Consider the following 23,095-nt stretch of genomic DNA (forward strand, 5'->3'; position numbering starts at 1 on the left):
AAATCTAATGTCTAAAAAAAAGTGAATACTTAAAAACCTAAACCGATTCAAACTCTAAACGTCCCTCAATCATGTTTCTTTTATTAGCCTCACCATATTAACTAGGCTGAAACATGGTATTTTTAACATAACATTATGACCACAGACAGGTGAGGTGACATGAACAACACTGATAATCTCTTTTAAAGTAAAGTGTGAAGTGATTGTCACTTGTGATACACAGCAGCACAGCACACGGTGCACACAGTGAAATTTGTCCTCTGCATTTAACCCATCACCCTGAGTGAGCAGTGGGCAGCCATGACAAGCACCCGGGGACGGTGCTTTGCTCAGTGGCACCTCAGCGGATCGGGATTCGAACCGGCAACCTTCTGATTCTGGGGCTGCTTACTTAACCGTTAGGCCACCACTGCCCCTTTACAGTGGCACCTGGCAGTAGGTGAGGCATATTAGGCAGCAAGTGAACACTTTATTGTTAGAAGCTGGGACAAAGCATCTCCAAAGCTACAGCGCTTGTGGAATGTTCCTTGTCTGCAGTGACCAGAACCTTCCAAAAATGGTCCATGGAAAGAAAAATAGAGAACCAGTGTCAGGGTCATTGGAGGTAAAGGTGCAATGATGCATGTAGGGAGTGCAGGCTCATCCATGTTGTCGGATAGAATGGCTACTACAAAACTGGAGAAAGATTAAATGCTGATTATGATAGTGGTGGCCTAGCACTTAAGGAAGCGGTCCCGTAATCAGAAGGTTGCTGGTTCGAATCCTGATCCACTGAGGTGCCACTGTCCCCACACACTGCTCCCCAGGTGCCTGTCATGGCTGCCCCTGCTCACTAAGGGTGATGGGTTAAAAGAAGAGGACACATTTCGTTGTGTGCACTGTGTGCTGTGCTGTGTATCACAATGACAATCACTTCACTTTAAAGGTGCCTTTTTTATAATATTTCTGTAGTTTCTGACACTTTATTGTATTTTGTATTGTTCTTGTATTATTTTCTACATACATGTATGCACTGAAGGAGGTCATTTCATTGTACATGTGTATATTGACAATAAAAGACATTATATTCTATTTCAATAACTCAATAACTTAATTCAGGATTGAGAAACTTTTCACCAATTATGCAAGCAGGAAATTTTGCTTCTTTGATTCTTCCTTTTTAAAGACCAGACACTGCAAGCTCCCAGTTAACATCAATTGGGTTGTGAGTGTTATCAAATTGTAAAATTCATGTTTTTTTTATACATTTTCCTGGTTATGAATTTTGTACAGTTGTAACATGATTATGTGTTACTGATCTGTTCAATTTTGTGGTACATTTGTCATGATCTTTACTTTCTTTACTTGTTTTGTACTAACTAGTGAGACGAAATGCCTTCCACACATCAATTAGTTATCTGGAGGACAATTTGGTTGTAGCTTGTTGACAAATACAATATAAAATTAAACTACTAAAACCAGAGACATGTTGGCTAGGACTATAGTTTATAAGTTTTAAGTTCAAAGAAAAAAAATATTCAGAATGACAGCTGAGGTGTTTGTCTTTTCTTATTATCTGTATCTTCATTAAATCACCATTTGCTCTTGGATGATCATTCATGTTTTTTCCATTGCTTCAAAGTGAACACATTTCTTGTGTTTTTTTGTCTTTATGGTCAACTTTTTGTCATTTTCTACTGCTTCCTGCAGACAATAGTAAATAAGGAAGGCAGCCATATAAAATTACTTCAAAACATTGGCCAATTCTGTAGATTGAAATTCAATACATATACTCAGTTTACGGTGGAATCAAATTAAAACCGGCAAGAGGTCCATGTAATATCATTAAGATATGCCCTATTCTGGGATTGGGATTGTTGAACTGATTTCTGTTTTTCTTGCTTAAACAAAATAAATGATTTCCCCGTGTTTCTTTGCTAAAGAGACAGAAGTAAAAGGTAAATTGAAAGACTTTTGTTTCATTGAATTGCACAGAACCGTGCTTTATCTGACAATGCATGCGCATTCAGTCTTTATTTAGCATGGGACAAAGCATAAGGACAAAGCGTTTTGCTGGAGAGCCAGTAAAATGGTTACATTTTGGTGTTTTACCCATACACCCCAGGTTGGGTTGGATAGTTCACAGGAAAACTGCATTTTGTATTTCAAATGATAAAGTAGGAGGGGTGCAGATACTTTTTCACAGCACCGTAATTGTGCACACTGCTTCCCATAATGTGTGTAGTGAAGATGTGTTGACAACACTGCTGATTGCTTATTGATTGATTATTTATCACGTCAAGTATTCTACATATATCATAGATATACTGCATGTAAAATAGATATGTAGAAAAGAAAAGAGAAATGGCACGACATGGAGTGGCCTTGGACACAGTGTGGTTTAAGATGTTGAAATGTGGAGAGGGCCGGGGCTGCGCCGCGGAGGCGTGCTGCGCAACTGACAGCTGAGAACGCGCGCAACTCTGCGCTCCGCCGCGCCGCGCCGCGCCGCGCCACTCGCTGCGCAAAGGCGCCAGGCTGCGGCTGTTCCGCTAACGCAGGTTCACCTCCGGTTGCATCGAGGCGACATTTCTAATTCTTTTTTTTTTTTCTCCTCTTCGCGCAACAGTTTGCCGAGGCTTACCGAAAGCCGCGAGAGCAGCACGCGTGGGCTCGACGAGGGCGCACGCGGTCCCCTCCATAATTCCAAGCGGGCTACGTCAGCGCAGGTGACGCGGGGAAATTACGGAGCCCGAGTGACAGAATCTCAGTCATTTCCACGGAGAAGGTCCAGAGACAGGCATGAAGGGAGAGCCCATGTGCGCCGCGAGAATGGAGAGGGACGCGGGACACTGCTTCAGGACTGTCCTGAGCGCGGCGTCCTTTCTGTTTTCTCTGCTCTCCGTGGCTTTTTGCATCTTCCTGGGTGCCCAGACGACGGAGATGATGGGACGGGTGGCGGATTTGGAGACCGGACATGAGCGGCTTGTGCGCCGGACCCCCGGCTTTGACGTGGACCACTTGAATTCCCTGGTGCAGAAGCGAGTGGATGCGCTGCTCTCTCAGGTGGGTCTCTGATGTTATTGCCCTAAGTAATGAACTACGGTGCCCTGCGCATTGGGTAAGTTCTGGCCCTAAAAGTTCCCGCGACTCTGCCTTTTATTCCAGCGCACCTATGAGCATCTGGTGAAGATCCGAACGGCCCGGGAAGCGACTCCTGAATGCAACTGTCCTCCAGGTAGACGCTGGCTTGCTGCTTGGGTGCATTTGGAGTCATTTTTGGCAGACTCTCGCTGACAGAGCAGCGTGCGCGTCAGACACTGCATGCCTGTTCATTTACAGCAGTGTGTGTGTGTGTGTGTGTTTCCTTGCCAGAACTGCGTTGCTTTCAACCTGCCACATTCATTAGTAGGCTATTGATGGTCACGTGAGCCTCATTAATGTCAGGCTGGAATGACAACAATCCTAGCCCATTTATTGAGCTCATGGGAGAGCATAAATACTTGTGATTGCTGATTGCAGTTATGAACATAGTCCAGCTACAGGGCTGCATGTTATTTCACGCGTTATTTCATGGTTCGATCATGCCGATGGCTTTGCTCTTCTCCTCGACATGTGACTATCAGTACATGTGTTCTCCCGAATTGCTATAAACGTTAAAAGGATGCGCTGTAAAGGGTCACGCAGGTCACAGTTAATCATACTGGTCATACGACGGATGCACAATGCGAGGTGCGCAGAAACCATTTGTCTTCCCGGTGCATAGAGGGGGCGTCGTGAGGCCCCTGCCGCTGGTGGTCCTTGTGCGCTGATAGATGGAGGAGTCTGAAGGATGCGGACAGCTGAGAGTGCGCTGCCACCGGCAGCAGGGGCGATGCTGCACAGCTATACATAGACACACTGAGAAGTTTTGGTGAGTGTCAACAGTATTAACTGCCTCTGCGGAACGCTGACACACCAGCTGGATCAGGCCAAACAAATTGTAGCTCTGGCTTACAGTAGGTCAGGGTTATAGCATATATGCCTTTTAGCCCAATTGAGAAAAGACTGTTATTAGCATACCTTTGGTAGAGTGTGGTTGATGGAGAATGCCTGAAGATCAAATGGGATGCATCCCTCTTTCACTCTTCCATTTCATTGGATTTTGCCTCATGCTTCAGCACTGAGGAAGAGATGGAATGGCTGAAATTCCCAATTTCGACCAGCAGATGGAAGAAGTGCAAGTCATTTTCAGGGTTTGACCATGAAAGAGAGCAGTTTGAGTGTTAACTGGACAGGGGCTGTTAGCGATCTCTCATGCAGTGTTAATAGAACCTGATTAAAGGCTGTGTGTTACCCCTGAGGGCCAAACATGGTGGGCATAAACTTTCAGGTTGGTTTATGTTAGTAAGGCAGTGCTACATTCAGGTCATCATTGGAAGCCCCCTTGGAAGCCCCTTATTAACTACATAAAACCAATGGAAAAACAGACCAGACCATGTGATTTAAAAACACATCTTACATGCAGGGCACTATGGCAAGACACTAAACAATATAAAAATTTCACATCAGAGTAGGAATATTTTTTGCAAAGTGTAATGCTAACCTCGTCTACTTTCACATCGTCTCCGTTGCTGCTGTGAATTTGACACAGGCAATAAAACTCTACTACTGTACCTTGACAGCCATAACCACTCTGAGCATGTCGCAGTTCACAGGGAGCTCAGATTGGATAAAATTCCACCATATTCCTCCCAGAATTCTGCCTGGACATCTACGTATTGTCCTTTTTCAGGATGGCCTTCCTCTGTTCACCCAGTCTTTCACAACGACTTCACCCAAATTAGACCAGGCCACGGCCGTAGAAGAAGTGGCCTGTGGCAGTGACCCGGCCTTTTAAAGTGGGAGGATAATGTCTTTTTCATATTTTTCTTATTGTGAAAACTGATGGAGCGGAAATGGCAACAAATAAAAGACGTAGTGATGGATGGGCGCTTCAGGACACACTTTAGATCAGATGGCAGAAAGGAAGATTCCTCCCTGTGCTGGAATCAATGGGGCTTGGCATAGTCACGCAAAATCGTGACTGCTCTCGTCAAGCATTGGTGTGTTATCCATCAGTCCTGTCAGCATTTTTTGTCAGTTTATGTTTAGTTCAAAATGTTTTGTTGGTTACTTTATTATGTCCCCGCCCCTCTCCACGCTCACCAGTGTTGGCACTGCGTTCTGTTGTTTAATGGGACCTTTAATAATACATGAACTTTTGCCAGGAAGATCCCTTTCAACTAGTGCACTGCCCGCCCTCCATCTAGCTCGGGCCAATGCTCCAAAGGCCCTGGCAGCAGAAAGCAGGCCAGATATGCTGGAAAAATATGGCGGTGTAGATGCCTCGGGAGCATGGTGGGGGAGTGTTCATGTTTTTTTCTCGCCCAGAAGAAAGTGGCACTGGCTTTGATGGTCACATGTCCCTTTAGTGCTGAAGTGCCACTAATTCAAAACAGAACAGAGTAATTTGTTACCCAAACAGTCATTATTTTTAATTGTTGTTACCATAACTTTGCACAGCTGCATTCTGCTTTTCAGCAATATGCGTGTCCACAGCCAGGTTAGAATAACTGCTTGTGTAATTTCTATCAGCGGGGCACATGAACGCCCGGCGCCATTGAGAAACACTGCAGCCCACATGTCAAACAGCTCCGGAGGATCGCTGGTTTTTAACTTCCCTGGGAATAGGGTTGGATTACACACTTCCATCAGTACCGCTTGCCTTCTTTCCCCCCTACTCTCCATCAGCCAGAGCCTGTCAGTCATCCTGTCCGGCGTCGGCAGCGCATTCCCTCAGACCGCTCTGAGCGATTAGACAAGTAATTAATGGGGGGCACACGGGACTCGACCTTCTGTGTGGTTTTTCGCTCCGAGAGGTGGCCCACGTAATTATGAAGTGTAAGTAAAGCTAAGCAGACTCCCTGTGTGTGAGACACAAGCACCAGCTGCTTCTGGTTAGCTACCAGCCAGCCAGACAGCCAGTTGCCGCACGACAGGGGAGGGTAGCAGAGTCTGCAGATCAGGGACGAGACAGGAGTCTGAGACATTGCAGGCGAAATAGCTGTATGGAGAACACCCTGCCATCATCATTGTATTGTCTCAGTGGGAACAGCATGTACAGTGCGAGTTAAAAAAAAATGGCAAAACTTCCAAGCCAGTTGCACCTGGCCAATAAGTGGAATAACTGTTAGACCAACCAGATGCAGGCTAAGAACCTGCACATGTTTGAAGTACATCTGAAGAACATGTGAAGCCAGCTGCCTGCTTGTTTTCTTTGGGCTTATTTGCACATTTTTAAGGGGAGGTATCTGAAAAGCACAATCAAATATCCATAGAATGTCACTGAAATTTTGTGTCCTGTTGGAACACAAAATGTAAAGATTTTTTTGATACAGAGAGAGCCAGTAACAAGTTAATCATTTTTTCAGACCTTTAGAAACAATCTTCTAGTGGGTATATTACTTTATATTAATGCCATTGTAAATGGCAAACAGTATGTGAACTGTTTCAGTTGAACTAGGCATCCTTATTTGAATCATTTTTATTAATCCCGAAGGAAATTACTTATGCTACAACTGCACAGAGAGAAAGACATACAATGTACATACAATGTATGTACAAGACATACAACAAGTACACAGAGAGACAGACATAAATTTATGAGTATCAATAAAACTACAACTAAGCTCTAAGAATAAGTATGCAGTAATGGCTAAAATGGCATTGCACATTATGTAAGAGTTAAAAGTTAAGAGTCATTAAGTGAGTTATTGTGCATGTAAATGGAGACTAAATCAGCATCAACAAGTTGAATCAAAGGCACTGCTACTAGAAAAGTAGAATTACTGTGAGCCCTTCGCACATTTAGTCCTCTAGCAACCAAAACATAAAGCAACGGGTAATGGGGAACAAGTAAACTCTTTATCTGTAGATGCTTTTTAATGCTGGTTGTTAAAAATGTTGCAGCTATGAATAGTTTGAGTTTACCTAAACCTGAAGATCCAGACCTGGCCTCTGTGGAGGTGATACCAAAAAGTTCCTGGCACCAGCATTACTTTTGTCCAGTGGAAAACTAAAAAAAATTGAGTCAAGTCAGTACAGTCATGCTGTGGAAAAAGCCAAGCTGGGAGTGAAAACTTTGCTCCCTGCATAATAACACGCAGTCAGCAAAGCCAGCAGAATAATCTTCCACGCCCTACTCTTATCCCTAATGTGCCTGTGCAAATGCAGCAAGGTTTTTATTGAAGGCTAGATAAGGGCATGCTTAAAAGCCAAAAAAGAGAGAAATCGTGTTAATTCCAGTAAACATTTTCTCCTTCCTTCTAAAGAGAAAACACACAACATTACAAACATTAGCAAAACTTTTACAGGACCTTTATATATCATTTTAATCAAAGAGTTTAGCACAGCATGTTTTTTTTTAATAAAGGACATCATTACACACACACACACACACACACACACAACACATACATCATTTGATGAGTGATGACGAGGCATTTTTTTTAATCGGCTTCAACGAATCTGTCGGCGTTTCTGCATTAGGCTGCCATGAACCCAATGGAATGCTATGGTGGGATACAGGGCAGCTTTTCGCAATTGAGGGGAAAAAGACAAAGATGAGCTTTTAAGGATGTATCCCAGTACATAAGACTCACCTCAGGTAACACAGTGAAAAAAAAAGTTCAGCATGGCTTATGTGTTTTAATAGTTTAAAATGGAAAGAACAAAAATTGTAACCCGGCAGGTTGCCCTCACCACCATGCTGACTCCTTGGCTATCGCCGTGGGGTGGAGGTGGAGTAGAAAAGAAAAGGGAACATGTCTATCGGCCAAGCTCCTCATCATGCTGCTGGGTTGCTGGCAGCGCTCCTGTGGGCGGTAAGTCGGCTTGAGCCGAGGAGATCCCGGTCTCGCCTGTTACCACGGATGCTGCTTCGAGGCGCACGCAGGGGTTTCCATGACCACAACACATGCCTGCTCGCTCCAAGTGAATTAAAGAATTGCCCTGAGTTTTGAGCACAGCCACTTAGTCAAGGGGTTCCCATCTGATCTTCTGGCTGATTCCTTTTTATTTCCTAACGTATCTATTTTTTGGACATGGCATTTTTGTCACGCTATTGGATTTGTTTTAGACATGCCTTGAGGGTACAGTGTGTATATGTGTGCTGGTGGGTTAGGGCTTTACAGCTCACTTGAGGTCCAGTTGGATGCTTTACATGAACTGGATGAGATTACAAATGGATTAGGGAAGATTCAACCTGAATCGTTTTTTGAAAGCAGAGAACAACCGGAGCATGTAATAGCCTGAAATAAGCACTCGGGCTGGCCGGTACAGCACAGTGATTTGATACTCGCTGCTGTATGGGAGGCTGAGACACGTTGTGTGGAGACATTAAAGTTTAAAGAGGAAGCCTAGGGAGAAAGTCAGAGGTGTGCTAAGGTCACACTTGATTTTAAACTCCACTGACCACCTGAAAAGTTATCTGCACTCACTGAAATGTGCTGAATATGCAGACTGGCTATTACTTAAGCAGGAAATGAAAGAAAACAAAAAAAGTAAAGCCTTATAATTTGTAATATAAGGCTGGACAAGCACAGAAAGTGAATTTAGAATAATATTAAGTAACTGCATACTGTCTGTATACAGTATATATGTATAAATCAGTTTAGATAGATACATAGATATATGTGTGTGTGGTCTATGTGCACAACAGAGTGTCTCTCAAAGAACATTTGTTTCCCAACAAACATCAGAGACCCTACCCCCTCCATCTCAAACTCATCACTCCAAAGGGGGCTTTCCCTGGCCTGCTCACCCCAGCCGGGGTCACCCTCTATGCCCTGTGCTCTTTGGCAGAGGTGGGTGTTGAATGATGGACGCTGGATCTCTCAAAGGGCCTCCCCCATGCAGAGCACATCCAGCGGCGTCTTCCAAACACTGGGCTTTTATGTCCCGGTCAGTTCTCCTCAAAGCTGTTGTCATGCTTGGACATGCTAACCGGTTTGTAGCCAGTGAATTGCAGCGAAGAGGATGGCACATGCAAGTTGACATCACATGGCTCTAATTGAAACTCCAGTGCAGCCTAGAGAAAGCTTTCAACAAAGGCTATCTGTTCTTTGAATAATGTCTGACACCAGTGTCCTCTCAGAAAAAACACTCAAGTTTAAATTGTTGCCTACTTTGGATTTTGATCTGGAAAAATATAACACATAATAACTCTGAATGTTGAATACTGCATCTACCATTTGAAATGTTTAATCCATCCATAATTGTTGGTACCTGCAGCTAAAGCACCAGAATTATTCTGGTAACATACACACACACACACACACACACACATTAATATTATGCAAACTAATATTAATGTATTGTGGTATTGCTTGTATTGAATTAGAATTTGGGTTTCATGTGCAGTGGATCTGCGCTTCCTGATTACACAGAAACTTCCCAAATCCATACACACATGAAAGTATCTGAGAAGCGTGCATCTGTGCACAAAGCAGAGCATCAGCGGCCACTGGGCAGACTGGGTAGACCTTCATGTGGCTAAGCAGAGCTGCTCCACGTACCTCGCCAGAGACACTACCGATCTGCCCTCTGTCAGAGTAATGGGGAGTGGCACCCTTGGAAAACCGCCCCGGCACGACGAAAGTGTGTGTGCTTTCAATGCGTGCCACAATTAGACCCATGAAACATATAGGCACTGAGACAATCACCATGCTTTTAAAGAAGTACAGTATATCAGAACATCTCCATAAACATGAATAGGATTTCGGTAGGACAATATTAATGTTTGTACAGAAACAAACATTAATAAACACAGAATGACGTTTCTGGGGAATAGGCAGTGTGTTTCTAATTACAACTTGCAGATTTTTTTATGATATGCTGGTGTTATCACTGGCTAAACTCACCACTAATGTTGAGAGAATTGTCTTTGAATATGGTGCAAAATATCTAAAATGTCAAGGTTCTCAATGGTCCTCTCATTCAGATCAACTTGCAATGATTAGACCCTGGAGGGACTCAGGGTTAAACTTGTGACTTTGTGTTCACATAAATGTAAAGTCAAATTAATCTAAATGTAAAATGTTCAGACTGCAGTTTTGACTTTTATAAACTGCAGGCCAGTGGATGTTCTAATCAATGTAATGTAATAAATGTATTCATGTTATGGTATTATTTTAATAATTTAAACCATATTTAGTCCCTTCTGATGTCTCATCCCCCCCAACCACACACACACACAGCAAAAGAGATCACCATGACTACAGCTTCTTATTCAGTAGTAGTAAGTGAACTATAAATTGTAGGGAAGTGTTTGAAGTGAAATTGCACAATTTCCTGCACTGCAAACATGGATGAATCCATTTTTATACCTCGTTTGAATGAACTGCTTTCTCCTATAAGACAACAATTCCATTCATAGAATTGGTAGGACACATGAAACATACATTTAGATGAAGGGGCTGAATTGGTTTGAAGGAAATGTTGTGTCAATGCTTTTAATGGATAAATAATTGACCAGATGACCAGTGAAGAGGAAACGTCAACAATACCCCATTTGTGGGGTTAAAAAAAAAGTGTCAAGCAGTGCAGGTGGGAAACAGCTCAGAGGTCACGTGAACTGAGATGGCCGGATGTCAGAGTTGGGTTAGTGTCTGTGACCCTGGAATCCGAGGGGAGGCTCATAACCAGCAGCAGTGGCATAAGCTTCTCTGATGGTCCAGTGCTGCAGTATCTGATGGACTGGAGGGTGAAAACAGCTGTGTAAGCCAATGGAAGTCGAGGAAAAAATAACCATCATGAATTTGTCTACCACTCCAGCATAATTGAATTGTGAAGTCATTTGATACGGACCAAGAGAGCCCAATGGCTGCTAAATTGAAAATTTCTGCACCCTGAAAAAAGAGTCTGGTTCTATGTTTGTGTAGATGGAAATTTGCTCAAGGTGTTTTTTAAGCACATTCTGTTCGGTGCTTTTATTAGAACAGTTCAATTTGCATATGATCTTATCCTATTGAAAAAATAACCATAAGCATGAAGAGCACCATCTGTTATCACAATTATATCAAACACAATGTTAATTCCCATGAATATTAAAATATACTGGGTATATTCTACAACTATATTAGTACGGAAATGTTTTATTCTTCACTTCTGGTTAGTAGGCAGAATTGTCTAAAATTGAAAATTGTAACATATAATATGAAGTTGGCTGATTGTTCTAATTAATAGTGTTATGTTAGAATTTTGGCCTTTAGATTATTAATGGCTCGTTAGAGGACTCAGGTTTACTGAGTATGATTTCATTACATGCATTTTTTGTTTTGTGTAGATTATTCTAACCTGCAAGAGGTTGGATGATAAAAATGCATCTTAATGCCAAAGAGCTCATTTGGCCAAGTTTAAACCTTTTAGGCAGGCAAAGATAGAGGTTTTTCTGAGGGTAAAAGGATATGACATTGCTATCTTAAAATATGAGTTAAACATCATTCAACAGAACATAAAAAGATTGTGTTATGTTTTTTTTCGTGGCCCTGCTGTCATGTTTTTTAAGGGGATGTGGCAAGATTTACATATAATATGAAGTTGGCTGATTGTTCTAATTAATAGTGTTATGTTAGAATTTTGGCCTTTAGATTATTAATGGCTCGTTAGAGGACTCAGGTTTACTGAGTATGATTTCATTACATGCATTTTTTGTTTTGTGTAGATTATTCTAACCTGCAAGAGGTTGGATGATAAAAATGCATCTTAATGCCAAAGAGCTCATTTGGCCAAGTTTAAACCTTTTAGGCAGGCAAAGATAGAGGTTTTTCTGAGGGTAAAAGGATATGACATTGCTATCTTAAAATATGAGTTAAACATCATTCAACAGAACATAAAAAGATTGTGTTATGTTTTTTTTCGTGGCCCTGCTGTCATGTTTTTTAAGGGGATGTGGCAAGATTTACATATAATATGTTTAATAGCACTGTAACAAAATCATGGTTTGTGCCTTTGCTTATGTAAAAAGTATATATGGGTTATAATGTCTTTCATTTTACAACCTCTCATGCAGAGGAAGAGAGAGAGTGTGTGTGTCTGCTGGATTATTAAAATCAGATAATGTTACAAGATTATCAGTACCTTGTCTCGGAAGCTTTTGTGCTGTATCTCGAAACTCTCAAAACACTTAAAGAGTATGTGTGTCAAAATGAAGCACCGAAACTTCTGTAGAAGACACAGAGAGAACTGTTTTTCTCACTTTCAGTTAAGATTATTGTAGACTCATACCTCAGGCCTTAGGTTTTTGGTCCTGTTCTAACTCCTTTTAAAAGTAAATGATTTAATGCCTTAATGACTCAATGGACAATGGACACTGGGAACTGTATCCTCCCCGGGAGGATACCTACAGACAGCCTTTAGAGAATGCAAGAGGTTGATTTAAGTTGAATCCCCAGTGGTGCTTTAATGAACCAGTCCTCACTCGGTTCTCAGATGCGGCGCACAAGTAGAAGGGGCAAGAAGCCTGCTGCACCTCGCCGAGGACTCCTGGGAGTTTTGTATATAGCAGAAGTATACTAAAAGAGACAGAGAATGGGATGTTGTTTAGAATGAGTGAGTGCAAGTGAAGTTGGAAGCAAAGCCTAATGCTCCTTTCCTAGTCATTTAGAGCCATTATGCTTGCAGGTAGATTTCACCCTTCTGGCCTGTTCTCAAATTAGCACTGGCTGGCCAAAATAAATAGGAGAAGGAGCCGAGGAGTGTTCCCTTCATTCGCTTGGATAAAACTAATGTCTCTGTAGAGCCTCCGTAAAAGTGGCCCATTTGTTACACATTATGCTTATTACAGAACTTCTGAGACATACTGAATGCTAGTTACCTCTGCAGCGTACAGATAAATGCAGTTCACACCAGAGTCAGTTTCCATTTCAGGGCTAATTGGAATTTTAGTTATTTAGTTATCCCTCCATATTCAATGAAAAGCAGAGTTTGATAAAAATGTTTTGGTAGAGAACCAGCTGCTTTCTATGTATGTCTTGAATTGTTTGAATTGGGGTGGGCTGTCCTGTCTTTAGTTAAATGTATGATTAAACATCATATGAAGATTAACAACGGTAGATCAGCACTGAACAGTGACTGCAATCTGTCACTGTTGTCATGACAAAAAATAAGGTGCATTTCTGATTAGTGATCTGAACTTTAATGGTCTTAAAGAGCAGTACAGATTGCATTTTCTCCATTCTAAAGAGTTAATTTCAGGTTCAAACGTGACACAAATTAATGAGCTTTGTGGTGTGTAAGACACTTTTGATGATCCTTCGAGAATACTGGATATTGTGACATAAGTAAATTACATGAAATCTATTTGAATTCTGTGGGCTCTTAAAGACTCACTGACATGAAATTTTTACTTTGTGAGATTATTTAACATCATTAAATTACATTATTATGGTCTATGGTCCTGCAGTGGCTCGAAATTGTGATAGGTGTTAAGAGTGCTTTGGTCATTCTGCTTCGTGGTTCAGAGAGCGGAAGCTCAGACGGTAGGATCTGGAATTTTTTTTTTTCTGGAAAAATGCTGACACGACTTCCTGTCTGCGCCAAACATTGTGGTTGGTTAATGGTGTTGATTACATCATTTCTGTGATGTAAGTCACCTACTTGCCTGGCCTCTTTCCTCCTCATTATAGACACCAAAAGAGTGCGTCCGGGGGAAATCTCATCGTGGGTCTTGCTAAAAAGTGGCTGTAATTCTGCACCAAGGCTGATTTTTGGAAAGAGACTTCAGATACAGTATTAGGAGACTACTTAGCCTATATAAAACCACAAAAAATAGTGTACATTGGCCTTGTAAAATATACTGTAAAATAGTTTTTTTGATTATCATGCTGATGAGTTTGAATCTGGAGTAGTTTTTTGATATCTTGATATCTGAGACTGACCTGTCCCTTTCGTGCCACAGGGTGAAAAGGAGGGGATTTTCATAAAGGAAACCATGACATTGGCATGATGGCCTGAAACAAAAACACAGCTGACTGAAAAGCAGTAAAACATCAATAATGTAGGACAAGGGAGTGAGGGAGAAAACCAACATATATAACGGGTTCTAATCACACATGTCAAACGAGCGTGAGCAGGGGGTGATTAGAACCCTTGTGTGTATGTGACTGGCAGCAGCTGGCTAGTCCAGGGCTACCTGGGTGTCACAGTCCTTCTTTATCTATGTGTCAGAAAGAGAAAATAACAGTTTGACTATGTTTTTTTGGGAGAACATATCCCAAAACATGTCCCAAAATAATCAGACAGTTGCTATTTGGTTTTGTTTCCAGGCCTCTAAATGCCTGTAAAATTAGGATGTTTGTGACTCATATCCAGAATGTGACAATGTTTTACCATGTTCAATTCTTACACAAGCACAAGAGACAAGGTCAATGCCCTAGAGACAAGGTCAATGATCTATGTCAAGGAGATAATCATCTGACATAACATCAGGGGGTTGTCCACAGTTTTCTGACCTCTGCATTTTCATCTTTAACTACAGGGTTAGTGGACTTCTGGGTAATCTTGTGGTTAAACAATTGTGCTTACAGTGGAAAATAGTTCTGTATAAAGCAGGTTTTTTTTATGTGTTTCCTCCATACGCTTATTTTTTGGCTCTTATTTGACCTTATTTCGCCCAACTTCCTATTGATGAATTGGGCACATATAAGTGTTGAGAGGTCATGAAGCCTGTGGTTAAATGTGTGCTCTGTCAGCACAGCTTGCCTCTGTGGTGGTGTGGTGTACTGTTGCCATTAACACAGGAGATCAGCGCTAAGACCCAGTGTTTCTGCTCTGAAAGTGCAGAAACAATTGACAATTCACCAGCGCTATGTACAAAGGCATATGTCCAAATACCTGCAGGATAAGGAATTTATAATACACCTTATCAAAGTGGATGACAAAAAATATCATCCACAAGTAGTCTATTCTCATATACCGTAAGGGCATAAACTACTGTCTGAGATGGTAAAAACCAGGGAATCCTGAAAATAGTCTGTTTTAAATCACTAAATTCGACATTATCAAGTGTAGTGTAGATTTGACCATATTTTGATACATCAACCTGAACTGATACTAATGATTTTACATTTATTTACAGCATTTATCAGACGCCCTTATCCAGAGCGACTTACAATCAGTAGTTACAGGGACAGTCCCCCTGGAGCAACTTAGGGTTAAGTGTCTTGCTCAGTGACACAATGGTAGTAAGTGGGATTTGAACCCGGGTCTTCTGGTTCATAGGCGAGTGTGTTACCCACTAGGCTACTACCACCCATTTTGGTATGTATTAGTGCTAAGAGGTCAACATTAAACCTGTAATTATGAAACACAAGTCTGAAGGGTTAAATACTTCTATGCCGGTCTCGTCCTGGAAGGAATAGCTAAAACTTTTCAGCCTTGCAAATCAGTCTCCTTCAAACATTCACTACAGTTTTATTGAATCAATATGTAGTTCAGCCCAGCAGTGGACAACAGCTTATTTGTTTGTTGACTGGCAAAACATAAGTGCTGCCAAAGTGTGTATCTGTGTGTACCACAGTCAGGAAGTGGACTGTTGGGGAAAGAACTCTCCGCACAACAGTGGAGCTGCATGACTGTGCGATGCTGATATGAGTCCCCAAATTATATTTGTATCCTTGTCCATTCTTCTGTGTTTACATTTCAGTGAAACTACTGAAGGTTTTTTTTTTCACTGCGTAAAGTTTGGATGGCAGCAAGGACACTTTTCAGACATTAAATGGGTCATATGAAGTTCTTGCTACATGAGAGTGTTACTGATGACTACTGATGAAAAACAGAATGCTTGGTTGTGTTCCCTTGGTTTGATGTCAAGGTGATGATAGATGTCCCTAGGGATGAATAGGCCAGGATTGCCATTGCAAGAGACTGCGTGCACAAGTCTCAGATGTGTTTGGTGACACCTGCTGTTACAGGCTTGTCGAACACGCGCTCCTGTCTGATAGAGGCAGGAATGAAGAGCATATTGAATGGGAGGGGTTGAGACTAAGCGTGCAGCTTTGTTTTGCACCAGGAATCCCATCTATGTCCCCTAAGAAGATGGTATGCATAGAGGAAGTCACTGAAACTAAAAACCCACAGTCAAGATGAAACGCGGGCTGTGTGATGCCTGCAGCTGACAGTCCTGGATCAAAATTCAAAAGAAGCCCCCGATGTGCGTGTAAAACCTTGTGTATGACAGAGGTCAGCAGTTGGTAGAGGCCCCAGCTGAAGCAAACTGAGCAACTTCTTATTTGACCGGAAAAGAACCTGTGAAGAATTTGTTCATGTTGTGGAGTCAGTTGGGTGTCAGTTGCATCCTCCTAACAGTTCCAAGCGGCAGCACGTAAACACGGCTGCTGACCACAGCAGGTGTGAGGATTGGTGGAGGTCTAGGCCTCCCGGTTCCTTTGAGAGTTGCTCTGGAGAATGTCAATATTAGCCTGCCGTATCAAAGCTGCCTCTGTTATTTATCACGGCAGCGAGGTTCGCCTTGCCGGTAGTGATTTTATCTGAAACTCTGAATATCCGCCTCTGTTCCTTGCTCTGCGTCATTTGGGGAAGGTGGAAACAAATGCTGGTTTAACTTTGATGCAAACATCACCCAGGGTTTTCCGGTGTCTTGTGGTGGAGACGATTTTCCTGTTGTTCTCTCAGGAGAGTCTGACACAGACATCTGAACTTTGTCAAGCTGACTTGGTTACAATTGAATCACAATGAATGCGAGACGAGATATTCAGGAAAAGTGGCGTAATATAAAAGACATCTATCTTCTTTTACAAATAAATCCAGTTTGTTGTAACAATTAGCCTTGCAGGAGTAAAAAATAAAAATGAATAACCACAAAAAAAATGCAGTCAAAATGAAAAATTATAACCAAATACTTAGATCTTTTATTTCCTTACACTGTTTTTCTGGGGAAGGTAATAATGCGTTACTGCATTACTGCCTAACATCAACCATGACTACATGCCAGTTCTTCCCTCTAGAGAGAGTTCAAGCAAATGAGACTGAACTGAATTGGGGAGCTACAAAATTCTAATACAAACGGTCTTAACTTATGTTTGGGAATCTGGAGACAGCACAGCAGGCCATCTTGTTCGCTAACAGACCACTATATTCATGAGGGTTATGTGAAAGTAATTTGTGAACGTATCATCACACATTTTCTTCATAAAAATGCAGTACTAGAACACCTTGTTGTAATGATGTTAAATTGAAACATGGCCCCACTGGCCACCTTTCCGCTTTGCGCCATTTGAAGGTCCTTTTTATTGCTTCCTTCCTTCGTTCTCACACTCAACAGTCTTTAGAAGGCCAGAGCGCAGCGGGGAGTGAGGAAGTTAGCATGGTTCATTAGGAGAAAATGGCACATTACCCATGCCACCACAAACAATGAAGCCTTTCTTAAGACAGTGACATCTACAAAAAAAGGAAATATCAGTTTTGACATGATTTATTTAATTCCTTTGTGGATCAGAACAGAACGTGACACAACCATCATATCAGGTTTTTAAGCAAATACTGAAGAAAACATTTGTTTAGTTTTATTACATGATTTGAGAGTTGGGTATTGTGTATGATTAGCCAGCTTTGCTTGTTATTTTGAGATCCATCTTTTCACACCGAGAATTTTATTAAAAAGGAAAAAAGAAACTCTTCTTGGCAAAACTGTCCTTGCTCTGAGAAGGTAATAAAGGCCTCGGTTGGCTGGCTGTCAATTTGATTCTACGAGCAGTTCCAGTAAATGCAGCTGAGTGTGAAACACTGTCTGAAGGACAAGATAACATGCTAGTTTTATTTAATAGAGGATTAACAGGGTGTGTTCTGATGTAAACTGGGTTCTGGCCAGTAGAGTGGATTAGCACCTTCTACTTGGGTTTCTTGACTAGAAAAGGCTGGCAGCATCTGGCCAATGGCTCGGCGCCGGGCTCAAAATTGCACAGAGCTCTGCATGAAGAATAAGGTATTCATGCACCTCTGGAATCATAGTTCACAATATCAAATAACACCAACCATCTCTGATTAACAGTGATGTGAAGTTAAAGGGGGAGATTAGGGTTTCCAGCAAGTGTCTATGTTTTTCTTACTTTAAAGGAGTATGTCAAATCTTTCGATTCGAATCATGAATCAAAACAGAGAACCTGCCTCAATGGCTTTACCTTCTGTGGCTTAAAAAAAGAGATCCCTTGTCTTAAGTAAATAGTCTGCGCAGTTCTCCCCAGGGGACTCGATTTTCTGAGTTAATCAGGGACAGCTTCCTGCTCGCCTGTAATCCTGGAGCTGTGTTTTTGCACCAGGGAGTAATCTGAGGTGTGTGCACATGTGGCCTGGTCTTTTTGCTCCATCCAGACTCCACTTAAGGCATTTGTGAGTGGGATGTGCTGGGGTAAGGGGGCGGCGTTCTGTCACCCCAGGGACGGGCAAGCGTCTGCTTTCACATAAGGGTGTCGGTACTGGGGATTAAGACAGCAGAGTGGTAGAGGTTGTGCCGCAAGGGCTTCCCAGCTGCTGGTGTTTATGCTGTGCCACTGAAATGCAAACCAGATGACTGGGAGAGGCAGTGAATGCTTGGTAGCAGAATTTATATTTCTTTAGTCTATCTGCTGCTATGAGGGAGCAGCAAAGTTAAAAATGTGTCCTTATAATGTTCATCCTCAATTCATTTTTAGTGCTGCAATGTTGTTGACTGCAAAAATTAATACAAAATTTTAAGTGTCAATATGTTTGCATCCCATTTACCAATGCAGAGAAAAGTATAAGCTGAGCAGTAAGCAAATTTGTAACTTTTACCCATAACACATTTACTGCATTAACAATAATGTGTATGATTATAATTAAACATGTTCATTTTCTAAACAACAGTTTTTGTTGCTGAAATGTTTTCACAGATGCAGTTGGTACTTTTGCATATTGCTGAATGTATCTTTGTGGAAAACTCAAATGCAATGAGATCATTTATTTAATCAATTTTGGAGTGTCTATGAAACCTATACACCTCTTGCAGCAGCTGCACTGCATGGTTTGGTGGCTTTGGTGATGCCTGGCGGCTTCAATTAGGGTCCTATTACCATCTCCCTTTCTATCCTGGCGAAAGCAGTAGCCTCTCCCATTTAATCCCCAGAGATCATGTAGGGTTTTCCTTGCAGAGTTTACTTTATTTTTTGCAGATTTAATGTGCCATTTTTGCTGCCCAAAAAAAGCTCTTCACATAAACCCCATATCCTTGGAGAATCTGCTCCTCCGGTGTTGGGATACTGATGGGGTGTTTGCTTTCACTTTCATGAAAAACCCCAGTGCCATTCATCTTCTGGCATTTTGCAGCAGCATGTGAGTATTGGCAACTATTGTAGTTTCCATTAGGGGGGAAATAATAAGTCTCAATGAGCAGCAGAACACTGAAGGTAACAACTTGCAAGTGAAATGCTTTGGCGAGTACTCGTCATGCTCTCAAGTTCCTGACGGTTGCTAGCGGCGCTAATAACTGCCACACTTGAAAGGAAGTGACAGCTATAAATGATGTGGGAATGTGGTGTTTAGTTAAGAAACAGTAAAAATGCTGCAAGGGTCACACTAAAAGACTCGTCCTCCCTTGCTTAGCTATGAAAACAGACTTCTTTGGTTTGTAATATTTTTCAGAATTCAGAATGTTTTTCTATGCGGTATGGTGGGACGTTGCTTAAACAATGCACTCATGCAGGGGATTCTTTACGTGTGCCCTTTAAATAAAGCATTTGCCAGAAGGATATATTCCACTCTGAAGAGCTTCCATTTTTGTTTATTTGTCCTGGCCCTGTCTGTCATCATAGTAAAACCCAAGTGAATGATGTCTGTGGCTGACTGACTTTAAGAATCTGTTTATTTTAACTTTGGGACTTGTGTAGCACTGGTTATCACTGAGAGCATAGCATGTTTCACCTCTTACACATAAACGCTCAGCTGCCTTCATGTTGCGAGGTCTCAGGGTATTTTGTTTGGTCAGCAGTATGAACCTACCAATAACAACTATGTGATTGGTCATCTTGGGCTCTAACCCTGACACAGAGGTCAAGGACTGTCTGCCTGATCAGACAGCCTGTCTTTGGGGACTCTTGTCTGAGACCTTGCACCACTCAGCACCTCTCACAGTCTGGGAAGCTACTGGGAGACACCACAGAGACCACCTGAGCGTCAATGGCAACTAATGTTACAAAAGATCTGCAGATCTGAAGAAACTGTGGCCAAGAAAAACAAACGTTTTCATGACAAAAGAAGCTACTGAGGTGTAGCTGCTCGATATTTCCCATTTAAAGTGACTGCCAGTGAACACAAACATGCTGTAAACACTTCACTTAGGGAAAAAAAGGAAAGGTTTTACCTCCCACTGAGCATATCTCGGCAGATGCTGTCACAGCCACAGAAAAACAAAGACATTAAGGGCATTCTGTGAATCTCTTGATGTTTCTGTGATGCAGTGGCATGAACAAAGAGATTAGTCCCCTTTGAAAAAAAAGACTCTATGCCCTTGTAAAGGCAACATCGGAGGATCATGAACCCCAGTCTGTGAACCCCAGTCTTTCAGGAGAATGGAAACAATTGAAAAACAAATGAAGACCATGCTTCCACTGCTTCTCCGCCACTTCAAGGTCCTCCTTCCAGGAGGTAAAAGAAGCCAAGCTGCCAAAGCTTTGGCCCAAGATGTGAAATGTTAGGAGACATTTGTGTCATCAATTGTTTGCAAAATGAAGTGCTATTTAGTCTTTTTGTCCAAAACCAAAGCAGATTATTTGCATTCCTTGTGGATGTTTTTGTGTGTGTGTGGGGAGGGCAGGTTTGGCCTTAGACACATTTAACAAATAGCGTGGAACCAGTTAATATGCCGAGTCCCGGAGCTGCTCTGCTGTGGTATGCTTTTGCTGCGTAGCCGAGCAGTCCTCTTCCATTCATTTTCAGATGTCCCAAAGTGAGCACCTTCAGGCCAACACACACTGTTGCGTGGAAGGGGCTATGTGAATGCCAGCAGTGGGCCATTGTTCTGGGAAACATTCTTCGGCGCAAGAGTTTGTGGTGCACCGTTTATAGCATGGGCAATATAGGCAATCATCTGGGAGAAACAAATCAGTGTGCTGTAATCAATACATCTTTTGTTTGCAGCACGCCACAACTCCCTGGTATATGATCCGTGTTATGCCCTGCAGCCGAGCAGCTGCCTTTTAAGATCCCAGTCGAGGGGGGATAATGACGAAGTCTTGGGGGCATGTAATTGTGCCTTGCTGATGGTGACTGGCTTAGCACCAAAGTCATGGCGGAGCCATGATATTTCCTGCTCAGTCTCACATTACCACTAGTGGTCGGGTGGGGACCAACACTTGGTTTGCATGGAAGGATTCTTCTTATCATTCATCTGAGCCCGAATTGCCTTGCTGAACTGTTGATTGACGCTCAGGGATTAGTTTTAAATTGGGTTTAAAAAAGCCTGTTAATTCAAATGTTTTTTTGATTAATCTCCCATTATGAATTAAATAGTCATCAGACCTCAGTCACCCTAAACGTTATTTTAGGTTTTCTTCTTCACAAGAAATGGGCTGTAAATTTGGGCTGTACATTTTGATATGAACACTGGCACTGTGGCATTATCTTTTAGTATCAATGTAAATAAACATTTAATTAATGCCAATTAAGTTAGATATTCAATATTTATACTTATTATACTTATAACTATACTCTATAGTCATTTCTAGAAACTTTCTCAGAAACATATACTTTCTGCTGTTGAATTTTAAAAATCAGAAAATGAATACAGCAATAATGTGGAATGTTATATTGGCATCTATGTTGAAGTTTTGAATATGTGTGTATGAATATTTTATTTGAATATGTGTGTCTGAAATCAATATAGTGTTTCTTCACTGCATATGACCTTGATCATAGTACAGTTTGGTCCATGACTTCATGTCACTTCTAAGCTGAATGGCAGTGGTGCTCCTTGTATGCTAAGAAGTCAGTGCACCTGTTGCTAAATTCAACTGGGATCTAAGTCACAGATATGGAAGGTCTGCTTTAAAACCCATCTAACTCTATTCAGTTACAGGTTTCTGAAATATTCTCATTTTTTTATACATCCTGACAGGTATGTGAAAAAGGTGATGGGATTGGAGGCATGACAAGAAAACTTGGAAGTGTTTTCATGGGAACTTCAAAAAGCGATGATTAAAATTTTCACATTGTAGATCATAGCTTTGGTTTTGAATTCATATATAAATAATGTTAAAAGTTGCTCTTTAGCATTGCAGAGATAGAAATGGCATGACAGAAGGAGTGCAGATAAAAGAGAAATTCCCCGTCTAGTGTGTTCTTTCTGAACATTTCTGTTCAAACAAGGTGACAATTCCAAAGAGTACTTCTAAGACTATATGACATGTCTAAAGAAGCATAGGCGCTAGGAACCGGTTGTCCTCAAGACCATAAACACTTGATCACATGGACTGTAGCCAATGAGGCGTGTACAGCTGTGCTGCTTTTATACCATGACCACTCAAGTCACCCTGCTGGCAGCCAAATCCCCCCTTAAGGCGACAGACCGCTTTTGACACAGTTGGCGTGCCACGCATGTCATTGGCAGCCAATCACATTTTATTTCAAGTCACATGGTCAAAGAGGTCACATTTCAAAAAAAGAGGTTGGGTGGGGCCGGTAAATTTAGTGCAGAGTGCTAAGACAAGTATTGAATATATAAAATTCAGGGAGGAATTTATTTAAGATACTCTCAGTTCTCATTTTCTCATTCTTCATTTGCTTCACAAAGCACTTGCAATCACAATAACTTTAAATTGCAAAGCTGTCATGCTGTTCAAGAACAGACAATGGGTCGTCATTTTGTTAATGATGCATTGCAAATGTGCACTTAATGTGTCCCATTATGTGAATTGACTTCATACATTTTGTCTGAACTTTGGTTCACATGCAGTATGGGAACACTTCTGAGCTCATCCACTGACTCAAATCGTCCTCAGTAATACTGATAGTGGGGAGGTAATGAGCTGTTTGACAAGCGTCCCACTGCCACTGTCATCAACTGCCA

General features: G+C 41.7%; 1 protein-coding gene across 18 annotated transcripts in view; it reads left to right on the forward strand.

Moving 5' to 3' along the window:
- Window positions 1-2,489: 2,489 nt before the first annotated feature.
- col25a1 (collagen type XXV alpha 1 chain) overlaps window positions 2,490-23,095 on the forward strand; it is a 124,208-nt gene continuing 103,602 nt past the window's right edge. For 7 of the 18 annotated variants that reach the window (XM_028990852.1, XM_028989651.1, XM_028990062.1 and 4 more), the window contains exons 1-2: window positions 2,492-3,045; window positions 3,148-3,217. In XM_028990852.1, the coding sequence (XP_028846685.1) occupies window positions 2,782-3,045; window positions 3,148-3,217 (334 nt within the window). In that variant the 5' untranslated portion in view covers window positions 2,492-2,781. Of the gene's footprint in view, window positions 3,046-3,147; window positions 3,218-23,095 lie in introns of all 18 variants that reach the window. The other 11 variants (XM_028990149.1, XM_028990227.1, XM_028989985.1 and 8 more) reach the window with 4 other exon arrangements.

Source organism: Denticeps clupeoides, chromosome 1 (assembly GCF_900700375.1).
Source record: "Denticeps clupeoides chromosome 1, fDenClu1.1, whole genome shotgun sequence".
Lineage (NCBI taxonomy): Eukaryota > Metazoa > Chordata > Actinopteri > Clupeiformes > Denticipitidae > Denticeps > Denticeps clupeoides.